This window comes from Colletotrichum siamense, assembly GCF_013390195.1.
Source record: "Colletotrichum siamense strain Cg363 chromosome Unknown KSG_Cg363_contig01, whole genome shotgun sequence".
Taxonomy (NCBI): domain Eukaryota; kingdom Fungi; phylum Ascomycota; class Sordariomycetes; order Glomerellales; family Glomerellaceae; genus Colletotrichum; species Colletotrichum siamense.
Window position 1 is genome coordinate 5489128 of NW_023501014.1, and position 13605 is coordinate 5502732.

The following is a 13605-nucleotide window of genomic DNA, read 5'->3' on the forward strand; positions in this document are numbered from 1 at the left end:
CCGAAAGAGAGCAGTCACCACACTTGTCCTCCCAGTCTCACCGAATACATTGGCAGGTTGCAGCGGGTTACAACACGAGGCTTGTGCTTGCAAAGTAAAGTTTTCTATTCTGGACTTTTGCGCGTTGGTTAGATTAAATGCCCTCAACACCATCGCGTCCATGACTCGCAGACAGATCAGCAGTGCTCAAGACCTTCGAAATGATTCTCGCGAGACCGCGGGACGCGCGGAGAGACCAGTTTGAAGAGCACTTTTAGCCATGGCTTCATCTCAAGTTGCCTTTTGTTCTTTCGTCTTTCAGAGTTACAACGCAAACAACTCCAACCCACCTTTCAAACCGCAACTCGCCCTGTGGTCGCCAGCCATCATCTTCGCCATCTTCACCACTCTCTCAGCAGCAAAAGACTGCGCCTTCTACTGGTCCTATCCCAGCGGCGTATACGACAAATGGGCGCTGGGCCGCATCGACGAGGCCGTCGGCATCTGCGCCACCGAGATCGGCGGGCATGTACTGGTCCCTGACATGGACGTTCAGAACGGCGACAACAAGGCGAACCGGTGTACCGTCTGCCGAGGGGCTCGGAGCGGCACGGAGGACTTTGTGTTGGACTACTTCACGATTCGGTGTGGTTATTTCGGGGATGGATCGTGTTCTGCGTGAGAGGAGTTTGATGGGTTGGCTGTGTTAAGCTTGGGGCTGCCAACTGGGATACAATGTCATGAAGCTTGGTTTGTTGTCTCGCATTTTTCAAAAAGATTGTGATGCAAAGCCCCTCTCTCGCCAAGCATGAAGGCTGCTATGGTTGCAAGACTACATCTCTGCCACGAGCCTCCGGCTTATCATTTTCGTCTTTGCATTGAGAATCCTTCGCTTCTTGTTAGTCTCATGAAATGAGAATCTCCGCCTCCGCCTCCTGCAAAGCCTGTACCCTAACTAATATGTCTACATTTTACCCTCAAGTCAACCATCATAGCCCTCGATCAGTGAGAGGTACCAGAGGCATCTCCAGTCAGCTTTTGGATACCTCCAGAAACTGCCTCTGCTCTACCTCAACCTTTGTAAGACCCGTAACTTCCCTTCTTCAACCTCGAATAGTAAGTCTCGCCAGAGGCATCTCCAGTCGGCCTTTGGGTGCCTCCAGAACCGGCCTCTGCTCCACCTCCACCTTGCCATGAACCGTAACCTCCTTTCTTCAGCCTCGAATAGTAAGACTCACCAGGGGCATCTACAGCCGGCCCGCCTCCGGAACCTGTCTCTACTCTACCTCCACCTTGGTAAGAACCGTAGTTCCCTTTGTTCAGCCTCGAGTAGTAAGACTCGCTAGAGGCATCTCCTGTTGGCTTCCAGCTGCCGTATGACCCAGCTGCAGCACCACCGCCTTTGTATTGCCAACTTCCTCCAGATGGAATCTGTCCGGTTCCGCCACTCCCCATTTGAGAATCACCCGCAATATCTGCCGCTGGCTTCTGGATGCCCTCTGCAGATTTCTGCCATTCCGCAAAGGCGCCTTTCATTTTCCCCGGCCCCCACAGCTGAGAGCCCTCGCTGGCTTGTCCCGCTGGGACTTGTTGACCATCTGGCTGCGTCTGACCGCCGCCGGCTCGGAAATTTCCTCCCGTACCATCTGGAAGACTCCCCATGTCGACGTCAAGCTTCCATTGACCACTAGAAGGCAGACCACCAGAAGGCAGACCACCAGAAGGCAGACCACCAGAAGGAAGGCCGCCAGTGCCGCCTTGGCTTGATGGAATGCCTCCATTAGCATCAGCATCGTCGTCCGCAATCCATTTTCGGAGTTTTCTTCGATCAGGGATCTCTTCTTCATACTCAACCCATCTGCCACCCTTTTCACCCCCAGCGCCGTCTTGAGCTGTGCTAGAAGCCCCTGAACCAGATCCGCGACCAGAATAGCTAGCCTCGCCCTCGTAACTTGGGGGATGCTGAGGCCCAGTGGACCCGTCCGGTCCGGCGCCCTTCTCCATTCCGCCAGATCTGTCCTTGGCTATCGTGGCAGGATCGGGTACTTGGATATTCGGGTCTGGAACTGTACCCGCGTTTCCGGAGTTCGTTTCTACACCTGGCGATGTAGAGGTCCCTGGCTGCTCCTTGTCTGTCAGATCGATGTTGTCTTTGCCGGCCTGCGTATCGCGCTTGGGTGTTTCGTCATTGGTGACTTGGTCACCAACAGGGTTGCTGGCCTGCGTACCGTCTGGTGCTCCCTTCTTGACGTCTTCGCTGGATGAAGGCTTCCCGGCCAAAGGCTTCTGAGATTTGTCTTTGGAGTCGCCAGCTGGTTTGCGTGGGCCACCAGACCCAGAAATAAGCCCTTGTGCGCCAGCCAAGCAAAACTTGTACTCGACGCACGGCGCAGTCACCAACTTGCAACGTCCGTCCTCAAGAACCTCGTCCTCCTGGCACTCCGGTACAGCCTTGGCGAAACACTCTCCGGTGACGGCGTTGTATACGTGACCTTCGGTACAGGTAGGCTCCTTGACAGCAACACAACTCTTGCCATTAAAGACAAAGTTGGCATCGCACTTGGGGTCGTTGCTCGAAACACACTCGCCGTTCTCGAAATAGGTATTCTCAGGACAGTCGGGCGTGACTCCCATGCAGCCAGTGCCGTTGAAAACTTGATTCTCTCCACAGCTAGGCGGCAACGCTGACACGCACTGCCCATCCTTGAGAACATAACCGGGCTTGCATGTTTCTTTCTCGATCGAGACGCAGGTCCCTTTGACCATAGTCTTGCCGTCTGGGCAACTGGGTCCATCTACCGATCGACACCCGTCATCTGTGAGGACGAACCCAGCTTGGCATGCAGGTTGGCCATGAACGCAACGGCCGTCTCGGTGGACTGCCGGTGGTGTACAAGTGGCTTGAATAGTCGTGACGCATTGCCCTTCCTGGTTGAGCACTGAGCCAGATGGGCAGACTGGGGCGTCCTTGATGGATAGACAGCCGACGCCATCAAAAGCAGTGCCTTCAGGACAAGAGGGCTTGCTCCCAATGATGCAGGCACCATCATGAAGTACTCCTCGGGCACACTCTGGTCTCCGGTTGAGGTTGCACCGTTTTCCATCCCACTCCGCAGACGTACCGTCACACGTTGGCTTGGCGTAGCTGACGCATTTGTCGCCCTCGAGAATCGTCTTCCCGGAGCATGTGGGACTTGATCGGAGAATACATTTTGAGTCGTGGTACAGGTATCCCTCGGGGCAGCCGGGCGCTTCCAAGGTGGATACACAGGTATCACCATCCGGATAGGTATTGTTGGGGCAATTTGGGACTCCTCGCTTCACGCACTGATCTGCTTCTAGCATCCAACCGCGCGGACACGAAGGTTGACGGTTGGAATACTTGATGCACTCTCCATCTTTGTATGTTGTACCGGATGGGCAGTCCTCAGTGGTCGTCGTGGACTTGCAGGTATCTCCTGAGACAGTCGTGCCGTCTGGACAGCAGCGAGAAATTCCCGATGCTCTGTCCGTAGAGATCTTTGTTTTAGGGGGGCATCTGATTGTAGTATGGTCAATATTAATTGCCATCAATTTGAATAATACTGAATAGGAGTACCTACTTGGCTTCGCTAACGTCTACACATGATTGTCCTTGGAGCGTTGTCTCGCCAGGGCATTGAGGCTTGCTGCTCACTGTGCATGATCCACGTTCAGGATCGAAGGTCGAGTCGCCTTGGCACTGTAGGTATTGATCAGCATACATTTTCCTATCCTCGCCACTCGTTCATATGGATAGGCATACCTTTGGCCCCTCAGAAGAGGTGCATTGGCCGAACTCAAGAGTTGCCCCATCTGGGCATTGAGGGGACTTCTCTGACATACATTGCCGGCTCGAGGACACGTAGCGGGCTCCCGGTGGACATTGAGGGTCCTTCTTGGAGATACACGAAGCGCCTTCGACTTTGGATCCGTTAGGACAAGATGGGCCTTCGGGCGTCACGCAGCTGGCTCCATGAACGACATCGCCCTCAAGACACTGAGGCTTCTTGAGGGACTCGCAGATGGCACCACGAAGCTGAAACCCCTCGCCACAGGCGGGGGCACGCTCATGAACACAGTGCTTGCCAACAAGAACAGTGCCGTGATCACAGGCAGGCGGCTTCCGAGAGGTGCACTGGCCGTCGCTGTACTCGTAGCCGTTACCGCATTCCGGAGGAGCGTTGTGAAGGCAGTGCTTGCCCTTGCGGTACGTTCCCGGAGGGCATGTGGGACCGGTGATGATACAGCTCTTACCGTCGAAATCAGTACCGATGGGACAGCACTTCACGCGGCCTGAGTTGGGATCGGTGGCAGGTATGATGCTGTCCAGATTATGCTGAATGGCTGATCCGGAGGATCCCAGAGAGAATGGACTGCCTAAGATCTGAGCGGACTGCTTGGCTAGACAGCAATTGAAGAGAAGCCAAGGAGGCGCTAGAATAGCTAGGCGCATCTTTGCAAAAGCGCTGAGCGGTGGTGTAATAAAGATACGATGAACGATGAATGTAACAGAATGGGTTGTCGATCAATTATGTTGACTGAATCTTCAACGAGCAGAGAGATTCATTTCCTTACTATGTCTTTATACTCAGGTGTAAAGTGGTCTTTTGCCAGTCACTTTGTTGTTATGATGATTCATCTAAAGTGCAACGCGTCATTCGGTCAAACTCCAAGCAATACAAGGCGGCTGACGAACGTGCCATACCCAATCAATCAACCCAATTACCTTCTCCAAGCCATCACTTTTGTTGCCGCTCGGGAGCTCATGTTGTGCTAGAGTCTTCACATACGGAAGTCACGCACTTTGGTTCAACGCGGCCTCCAGGCCGCCTGAGCACAAAGGCCAACAGCCGAACTGAACTCTCGTTGACGTGTTAAAACTCGTTCCAAGCGAAAGATCAGCCTTTCATCGGGTTGAAGCAGACTCGGTTGAAGCAGACTCTGAGCACATCAACCTCGGCCTGTTGCCGGTGTGGCAGGCGGCCGACGGCGGTCTGAACATGGATCCAATCAGGAAGTGGAATCACGGTGTTAGATAACTGGTGTAATTTTTGTAGCACGTAGTGCGTGAGGCTCATGTTGTGATGACTGCAGAGCAATGTTGAGCTGCTGTTCTGAACCCGCCTATCTTTCGTACCGGTATGAGACGCGATGGAGTACACGCCTCCCGTTTCCGTGAATCGACAACAGCTGTCTATCGTGACTCTCGCCTCACGGATTAATACTACTGCGCTGAATAGAGTCATTTCTGTTTATTGACACCAAACCCGCATCTCTAAATCATCGATCGCGATGGTTGTAACATAAGTGCTACGTTGATCTGCTGGCCGACGAGACACAAGCCTGCGGCTCCTCGCAAGTGACGCGACATTGAACCCCGCCTATGCGTAACAGTCTGTGCTATCATGATATGGTTGTATCGACGTTGTGGAATCAGATTTTGGAGTCGGTCAATGAAAAGCTTTTGGTTGCTGCCGAATGAAACAGGCTCAGGCTTTAAGGGAGGAAAGGATAAAAGCAAGAGACAAACCCATCACTTCGAAACCTCAAGCACTTCACATCACATCACTTCCCCAAATTAAAACTTCATACCTGAATCTGTACCGCCGTTCGTTCCTTTCCCAACATCCAACATCACCATTGCTGACCACACTCCAGGAAGTCGACAATGAAGATCTCTATTCTGTCACTCACCACTCTACTCGCAGCTGTTGCTGTTGCGCAGAAGCCGGTGACTGAAGACGAAGCGAATGCGTGGCAGTCATGCACTTGGGCTCTGCTTGACAAGTTCAACAAGGGGGACGACGGTTCCAAGGCTGCCTGTGATCTGTGGGGCTGCTTGCAGCTTATGTCTTCTCGATACCACCGCGGTGGAGGCCTTACGGTACTTTCCAGGGCACTCGATCCCGTTTGCGGCGTCACCAACTTGGGTAGCAATCTGCTGCCGAAATGGGACATGTTTCAGGTATGAAGACTTTGCAAGTCAGATGCAATGTACTCACCAGACCGCAGCATCTCTGAGAAGCCACGGCAGGACACTTTCAGGGTGGCCACAACACCGGGGTGAGCAGCAAGCAATGCCGGCACTCTAAGTCAGGAACGAGAAGCCCGCAGGTATCGTAGACAGATGCGGCTGATCATTCGAGGTTTTCAAATCCTCTCCAGGGAGAAAAGTGTTGTAAGCAGAGTCTGGACTGCGTGTCAAGTTTTCATCGGGCCGCTCTGCTATGCCAAGCTTGGGATATATTTGGGAGTTGAAAAGTGAAGTTTCAGGTTTTAGGATGTTTCTAAACAAATAAACTTGCCTTTGACTTAGTATTGATCTGTTCGTGCTATACACCTGCACTGTTTTGAGTACGAAGGAGGGAGCCTTGTCCATGATCTTGACGTCGTTGATCGGGCCGCGGAGGCCTGAAAGGGGGCTGGCGGTCAAAATGACGCATTTGGTTGAGGTCATCGTTACTAACTTGGAGACTCTATGAGAAAGGATACTGGTAAACAATGGGGTCATGATCCATGTATCCGGGAATTAATTATACAAATACCAATGCCTCCCTGCAAACGTGGATCTGCCTTGACCTGTAAGCTCAGAAGCATCGATCAGACTTACGGCAAGTTTCACCGATTTATCAGCTCCTCGATCGATGTTGTTCACACAAACACACACTGGAAGCCGTTTCCTGGGCTTGGCAGCTTTGTGATTACCGGACCTCCCGCATGCCAACCGCACTCTGCCCCTCTTCATCCGCACGTGGTGTTAGGAAAACGACGTGGCATTCCTGCTGCCTAAATGCTGCGGGATATGTGATTGGACCTGAATATATCCCTGGAGCTGCGTTGGCGTTTGAAGGGGCCAACGCATGCACATAACTGTTGAGGTCAGCAGATGTTCCTGGGGAGCATGCGACAGCCTTACCATTACATTCCATGGCGATGATTGCCCGTGGGTGAATGTCATTGCGGAACATTTGGAATGTGCCGCGGTCTATGTGCCATATTATTGAAGGTTTTGAAGCAAGGCCTTGGTGCCCAAAGTTGTAGTATCTGCGAAGTCTGACGAGCAGTGAAAAGTTCTCGTGGCAGGGGCGGCTCATCTCTTGCATGGCACTTTGCCAGGTTCGTACATCACTGGGTGGAGCAGTATGCACAAAGTGACTGTGACTGACAGCGTATACCATGCATGCACTCCATGTGGGAGCTTGTAAGTGGGTTGTTATCAAACACATTTTAGCCACATCATATTCATAATTACCCCCTGCGTAGAACACTCGGTCTTCCTCTCTGGAGAGTGAACTCTGCGTGAACTCTTCAACATTCCCCGAACGACCGTGACGGTTCATCGAATAGATTTCTTGAGTTGTGAGACAAACCATACATCTTTGCAAGATAACGATCCCTGAGTGTTCTGGAAGGTCCGCGACGAGGCAAGGCCACTGGCAAAGTGAGACGCCGACCGAGGCAAGGTATAGCAAAGTGATAAATCATCTCAAGGTAAGTGTTTCCTTACTTAAGTGAAACTGAGTTCATTCTAAAGCTCCCATAGATTAGCGGTCCGTCATCGAGTAAACTTGCTTACCTTCGACGGGCCCTCTCTGCATGTTTCGAAGTCTCCATCGGACAGCGCTGAGCAAGACTAGCCATCAACGACAAAACTCTTGAAGACGTGACAGATTCTATGAGATTTCGAAGTCCCGCACCTTCATCATGACCGAAGATGAGGAGCAGACGTACGACGGGCGAGACAGCCCGGAGATCCCTTCAACCGACACCGATCGAATCCTGTTAAGGCGGCCAAGCAAAATGAAACTTGGGAATATGCTCTTTCATCTATACTGTGAGACGAGAGACTTGGAAACACTTGACGAGGCAATATCGACTGCAACACAAGAGGTTTCCGCGGTACCTCAGGATGATCCCAACCTAGCAAGTTGGCTAGATGACCTTGTAAACATGTTCCTATGCCGACACGAGGAGACGGAAAGCTTGGACGACCTTGAAAATGCAATATCGAATGCAAAAAGAGCAGAATCAATATCTACTATGGCCAATCACGATCCCGAACGATTACCATGGCTGGATGATCTTGGGCACATGTTATTCCGCCGATATGTGCGAACAGGAGATGTGGATGACCTCAACGTCGCGATATCGACTACGAAGGAAGCGCAACCAACGCCCACCTCGACTGGAAACGATCACAATCGAGCAAGCTGACTAAATGGTTTTGGGGGAATGATGTTCAGCCGATACAAGTTAACAGGAAATACGGACGACCTCGAGGCTGCGTTGTCAAATATGAGTCTTGCCGTCTCTTTGACGCCTCAGAATGATCCCGGTCTACTGGGTTTGTTAAACAACACCGGGACTATATGCTCTAGCTTGTATGAGGAGACCGGAAACTTGAGCTATCTCGAAACTGCAGTGTCTTATGCAGAGCAAGCAGTCTCTGCTACGCCCAAGAATGATCCCGACCTTACGAAGCGACTACACAACCTTGGACTGAGACTGTTGCGTCGATATGAGCGGATAGGAAGCCTCGACGACCTGAACTCTGCAATATCTATGGTAGAGCAAGCAGTCTCTGTCATACCTGAGGGCCATTACGAACGACCATCATATCTCAACAGCCTTGGGGGTTTGTTGTTGAACCGATTCGATAGGACAGGGAACAGAGGCAACCTTGAAGCTGCAATACTACACACAGCTCAAGCGGTCTCCATTACGCCCAACGATCATCCCGATATATCGATGTGGAAGAACAGCCTTGGCGATAGGTTATTCCGCCGATATCAGCGAACAGGGGGCATGCACGACCTTGAGGCCGCACTGCTGAATACGACGCAAGCAATCTCTAATACACCTGAGAGCAATCCCCACCTCGCAACATGTCTAAATAGCCGTGGAAACATGCTTTCAAGCCAATACGAGGAGACGAGAAACATGGACGACCTCAAGGCTGCAATATCAAGCATGAGGAAAGCAGTCCAAATAACACCGAAGGGCCACTCCAACCGGGCACGACTACAAAGCAACCTCGGGCTTTTCTTATTCCGCCAATACGAAAGGACAAATGACATGGATATTCTTGACGATGCACTGCGGACTGCAAAGAGTGCTGTTGTTGAGACACCCAAGAACCATCCTGATTTGGCTAAATATCTAAGCAACCTCGGGGATGTACTGTTCTGCAGCTACGAGCAGACAGGAAACATCGAAGATCGCGACTCCGCTCTCAACCTTTTCGAAGAATCGACAAAATGTCCTACCGCAATACCTGTGGTGCGGGTGCAAGCGGCTCGACGGGCTATTCGGATTTTACTAGACTTGCCCATGTGGGAGCGAGCTTGCGAACTGGCCCAGGACGCAGTGAAGCTTCTTCCTTCTGTTTGTGACCGCTCTTTGGACCGGCAGGATCAGCAGCACGCAGTTTTGCAGACCGCAGGACTTGCGTCCGACGCGTGTTCTCTTTTTGTAAGGACGGGCCGTGTAAGTCAAGCCCTTCAACAAGTGGAATTCGGACGAGGCCTCATCCTCGGTTACTTGATCGACAACCGCAGCGATGCCTCCGCCTTAAAGAAGGATCAGCCTGGTTTGGCGAACGAATTTGAGCGATTACGGCTTTTGACATCCCAACCCATCGATGATGTTGTAGAGCCTAGAGCTCGCGACCAGTTAATCAGCGAGCGCATGGAAGCACATCGCCAATTGGAGGACTGCCTGGATCGGATTCGTCGTCATCCTGGCCACGAAAGGTTTCTGCTAGAGCCAACGCTGGACGAACTGCTTCAGTGTGCCACCGAAGGGCCGATTATCATTGTAAACGTCACAAGTATTAGCAGTGATGCTATCATTGTTTCCAGCTCCGGTTGCAAAGCGATCAACTTGCCAGAGATCACTCAATCACAGGCCTCGGTCCTGGCTGGCGCCTTCGGAATGTCCAGATCAAGGGATGGATATGGCGAGAAACATGTTCGAGACATCAAAAGCGAAAAGGACGTCACGGCAAAATACAGCGTTGGATTCTTGTCGTGGCTATGGAGAGTTTGCGTGAGGCCGATCTTCACAGAGCTTGATATCGCTCCTTCTGCGGAGCCTCCTCGGATGTGGTGGATTGGCACAGGCGTCGCCAGCTCGTTTCCGTTCCACGCTGCCGGCCTTTATTCGGAGGGATCTAAAGAAGACACGCTAAGTCTAACAATACCCTCCTACACCCCGACAATAAAGTCGCTTGTGTATGCGAGATCTTGTGCAGCGAGGGATAGCGAGAAGCACGCGAAGGCTTCAGTTCTAGTCGTTGCGATGCCTGAGACACCCGGCCAAAAATCACTCTCTGGGGTCATCAAAGAAAGTAAGGCTATTCAACAAGCTCTTGGAGATGTTTTCAACGTCGAGTATCTGGAAAAGCCATCGGCGAAAGAGGTAATGGACAGGATGAGACAATCAGATATCGTTCACTTTGCCTGCCACGGATCTTCAGATCGCGCAAACCCTTCGGACAGCCACCTACTTCTGCAAACGACTACCTTAGAAGGGCCATGCTTGGATAAACTTACTGTCCAAGCCATTTCAGAAAAGCGAACCCTTGAAAAGGCGCGTATTGCTTATCTCTCGGCATGCTCAACGGCAGAAGTCAAGGATGGGCAATTCGCCGACGAAGCCCTCCATATTGTCAGTGTCTTCCAGGTGGCTGGATTCGGGCACGTTATAGGCTCCCTTTGGTCGGCCGACGATGAGACTTGCATTCAGGTAGCAAAACTCTTTTACGAGTATTTGGCACAAGATGGACGGAGGAATGCTACGAATCGAGTCATCGCGGAAGCATTACGTTATGCTACGCAAGAGGTCCGCTCTGGCCGGGATCCGATTCTATGGGCACCATACATTCACTCCGGTGCCTAGCCGTCTACCGTCGAGCCAACAATCAGTCAATAGAATTCGGATGCCGCGATGGTTTGATCATGATTGTTCTGGATTCAGGGCTGAGATGAGCGTTGTTAATGCTGAGGGAGACAACAGGTGTATCGATGTCGTTTGCTGCTATTATCATCTTCAAACATTCGAGGATATGTAGCGAAGTTGCTCAGCACGAGATTCTTTCGTCAATAGCGTAACCTCACACCAGGCTAGATTTTCAATCACTTCTTTCGGGTTCATGCGATGTAACTAGGTACGGTGTGGGGAGTAGACCTTCAGACTCTGGGCCGTGGTGATATCACGGTGGACGACACGGCTTAAGCAAGACAAATCCAACGGCATATGTCTATAGACGTTGGATCCCGAAGCCATCTTCCCTCGTCACCCCGAGATACGATCGGCCAATTTCTGAAATGGAGCTTACTCCTGCCAGTGCCATCGTCTGGCTCAGCTCCCTCTCCAAGATGTTCAATACTGCGGAAACACCGTTTTCTCCATCGTAAGCCAGTCCCCAAAGCACGGGACGACCAACAAGCACGAAGTCTGCGCCCAAGGCTATCGCCTTGAATACATCACTTCCCCGCCTTACCCCACCATCAAGAATCACAGGTATCTTGCCCGCGACGGCTTCCGCAATCTGCGGCAGCAGCTCCAGAGTGGCAGGCACGCAGTCCAGCTGTCTCCCCCCGTGGTTGGAAACCACGATGCCATCAACCCCGTGGTCAACTGCAAGCCTCGCATCCTCTGGTGACATGATGCCTTTGACAAGTATCTTCATGGACGACACAGAACGAAGGAACGGTATCGTGGTCTCCCATGTCAGGGCCGAGTTGATAAGAGCGCCGCCGGCGGAATCGGCGATATCCTTGGCCTCTTGCTTGGTTCGGGCGTCCATGAGGATGCGGTTCACGGTGGCTGCGCTGGCTATGGGCTTCGTGCTCAGCTCCTTTTCGGCGAGAAGGCTGCGGCGCTCAGACAATCTGTTGCCGAGTATAGGAGTATCCACGGTGAGAACAAGAGCAGTACAGCCAGCGGCTGGTTTTGGGAGTAACGGCTTAGTTCTCAGGAGCGGGCGCGACCGGGAACAAGAGTCAACTTACCCTCGGCACGTTTGATCCATTGTACACTCTTGCTTACGTCGGCCTGAAGATATACTTGCACCCAAAGTGGCGGAGATCTTTCCGACTTCTCTCGAGCATCAGCTACATCCTCTATCGGTGTAGAAGAGCCGGCCGACAGAGTCATGGTCAGATTCATCTTGGCCGTTACTCTTGAGGTGTCTATTTCCCCGTTACCACCAGCTAGTTTCTGTCTCGCTGTTGGTGCTACCCCCACGGGCATAGAGTATGTATAACCAAGTAAAGCTGTGTCCGTGTTCACATCGCTCACGTCTCTTAATACACGTGGAATGACGAATAGTCTGACAGGTCAGTTTCTGCCATGATCTCCATCGACTAATATGACCCTACCGGTTGAAAGCACTGCTGTTCCTTTCCAATGCCCTCTCCTCGTCCGCAGCCCTCGCAAAATAGTCCCATGCAGAAGACAACATCTTTCTCTCTGCTATGTCTTGGATCTCTGCCGTCGTCAGAGGGTCCTCAAGACCGCCCTTCTCACTGTGTCTCGTCATTTCGTCTTCTCACTGAGTTGTGTTGGATGGTTCGATAGTATCCCGATCAATTGTCGTAGGATTCCAGTCAAATAATGAATCAGAAGCATCGCCTTTAACATGCTTGTTTCGCTGCGTCATTTGTAGTTTTGACCACTCGCTACCAAATGGACTTGCCTGATCATGCAGATAGCCCTGACGGCCATCGGGCTCTGGCGTGCTTGATGGTATCTCTGGCGCAAGAGGAGAAGTATGGGGCAGTAGAGCAGGGCTACACTTCATGTTAACGTAGACTGGAAACATGATATGGTTGGTACAGGGTTGTACAGACCTGCATATCCCTTGATAGTCTTTACAAGAGAAGATAGCGTATCTTTGAAAGATGACTGCATGGATATCAAAAAAGCGGGTTATCCGGCCCCAAGCAATTCTTGTAACAAGGATATCTTCTCCCGACGGTGGTACTGAAGAACATATGGAAGACTTGACGGTGATCGTGAGATTTGGTGTTGCTCGTAACCAACATTCCGACGTTGGCGTTCGGTTCTCCATGCTGTGCACTACCTCTGCTACTATGTATTGTCTTCCATGCGTGATTCTCAATCTTCTTTTTCTTTGCAAGCAGTTATGCTAGATATACTTGAACTTGCAGAAAGCCCAAGTATTCCGGTGTTAACCTGTCACAGCAACCACCTACGGCCATATGCCAAGACTTTCTAAGACCTACAGCCATCCTACTTGCCAGTGAATTCCTGACATGGCCAGGGTCAGCGTAGCGCAGCTTTTATCTACGAAGCAGCAAGGATGGATCAATCATACGTTATTCGCCTTGCAGGTTGCGTGCTCTAAGGAATCCATCCAACGGCACCCGCAGATATGGGCATCGCAACGCAGTAAACATCATTCGCAAGAGGTATCTTTAAATATGGGCCCTCTGCTACGGACCTGGTTATCCGTCAACTTGAAGCTCCGTTACAACGGACTAAATCCGAACGGATTCAATGTTAGTCGCGATTTGGTATTTGACATGGAAGAGCTGCATGGTAGATAACCCCCCACAACCCGTGCGGCGCCTTTCCAAT

General features: G+C 51.7%; 4 protein-coding genes across 4 annotated transcripts; 2 read left to right on the top strand and 2 right to left on the bottom strand.

Moving 5' to 3' along the window:
* Positions 1-259: 259 nt before the first annotated feature.
* CGCS363_v001381 (uncharacterized protein) lies at positions 260-661 on the top strand (the record flags this gene model as incomplete). Its single annotated transcript, XM_036633230.1, has 1 exon — positions 260-661. One exon carries the CDS (start codon positions 260-262, stop codon positions 659-661), a length of 402 nt encoding a protein of 133 aa, XP_036501278.1.
* A 389-nt stretch (positions 662-1050) lies between these two features.
* Positions 1051-4453, bottom strand: CGCS363_v001382 (uncharacterized protein; the record flags this gene model as incomplete). The annotated part of the gene is made up of 5 exons (XM_036633231.1): positions 1051-2756; positions 2810-3055; positions 3102-3517; positions 3582-3700; positions 3764-4453. 5 exons carry the CDS (start codon positions 4451-4453, stop codon positions 1051-1053), a joined length of 3177 nt encoding a protein of 1058 aa, XP_036501275.1.
* A 1215-nt stretch (positions 4454-5668) lies between these two features.
* Positions 5669-5971, top strand: CGCS363_v001383 (uncharacterized protein; the record flags this gene model as incomplete). The annotated part of the gene is made up of 1 exon (XM_036633232.1): positions 5669-5971. The coding sequence occupies one exon, from the start codon at positions 5669-5671 to the stop codon at positions 5969-5971; it is 303 nt and encodes a 100-aa protein (XP_036501276.1).
* Positions 5972-11260: 5289 nt separating this feature from the next.
* On the bottom strand, positions 11261-12171 carry haox (Hydroxyacid oxidase; the record flags this gene model as incomplete). Its single annotated transcript, XM_036633233.1, has 2 exons — positions 11261-11949; positions 12015-12171. 2 exons carry the CDS (start codon positions 12169-12171, stop codon positions 11261-11263), a joined length of 846 nt encoding a protein of 281 aa, XP_036501281.1.
* Between the last annotated feature and the right edge of the window lie 1434 nt (positions 12172-13605).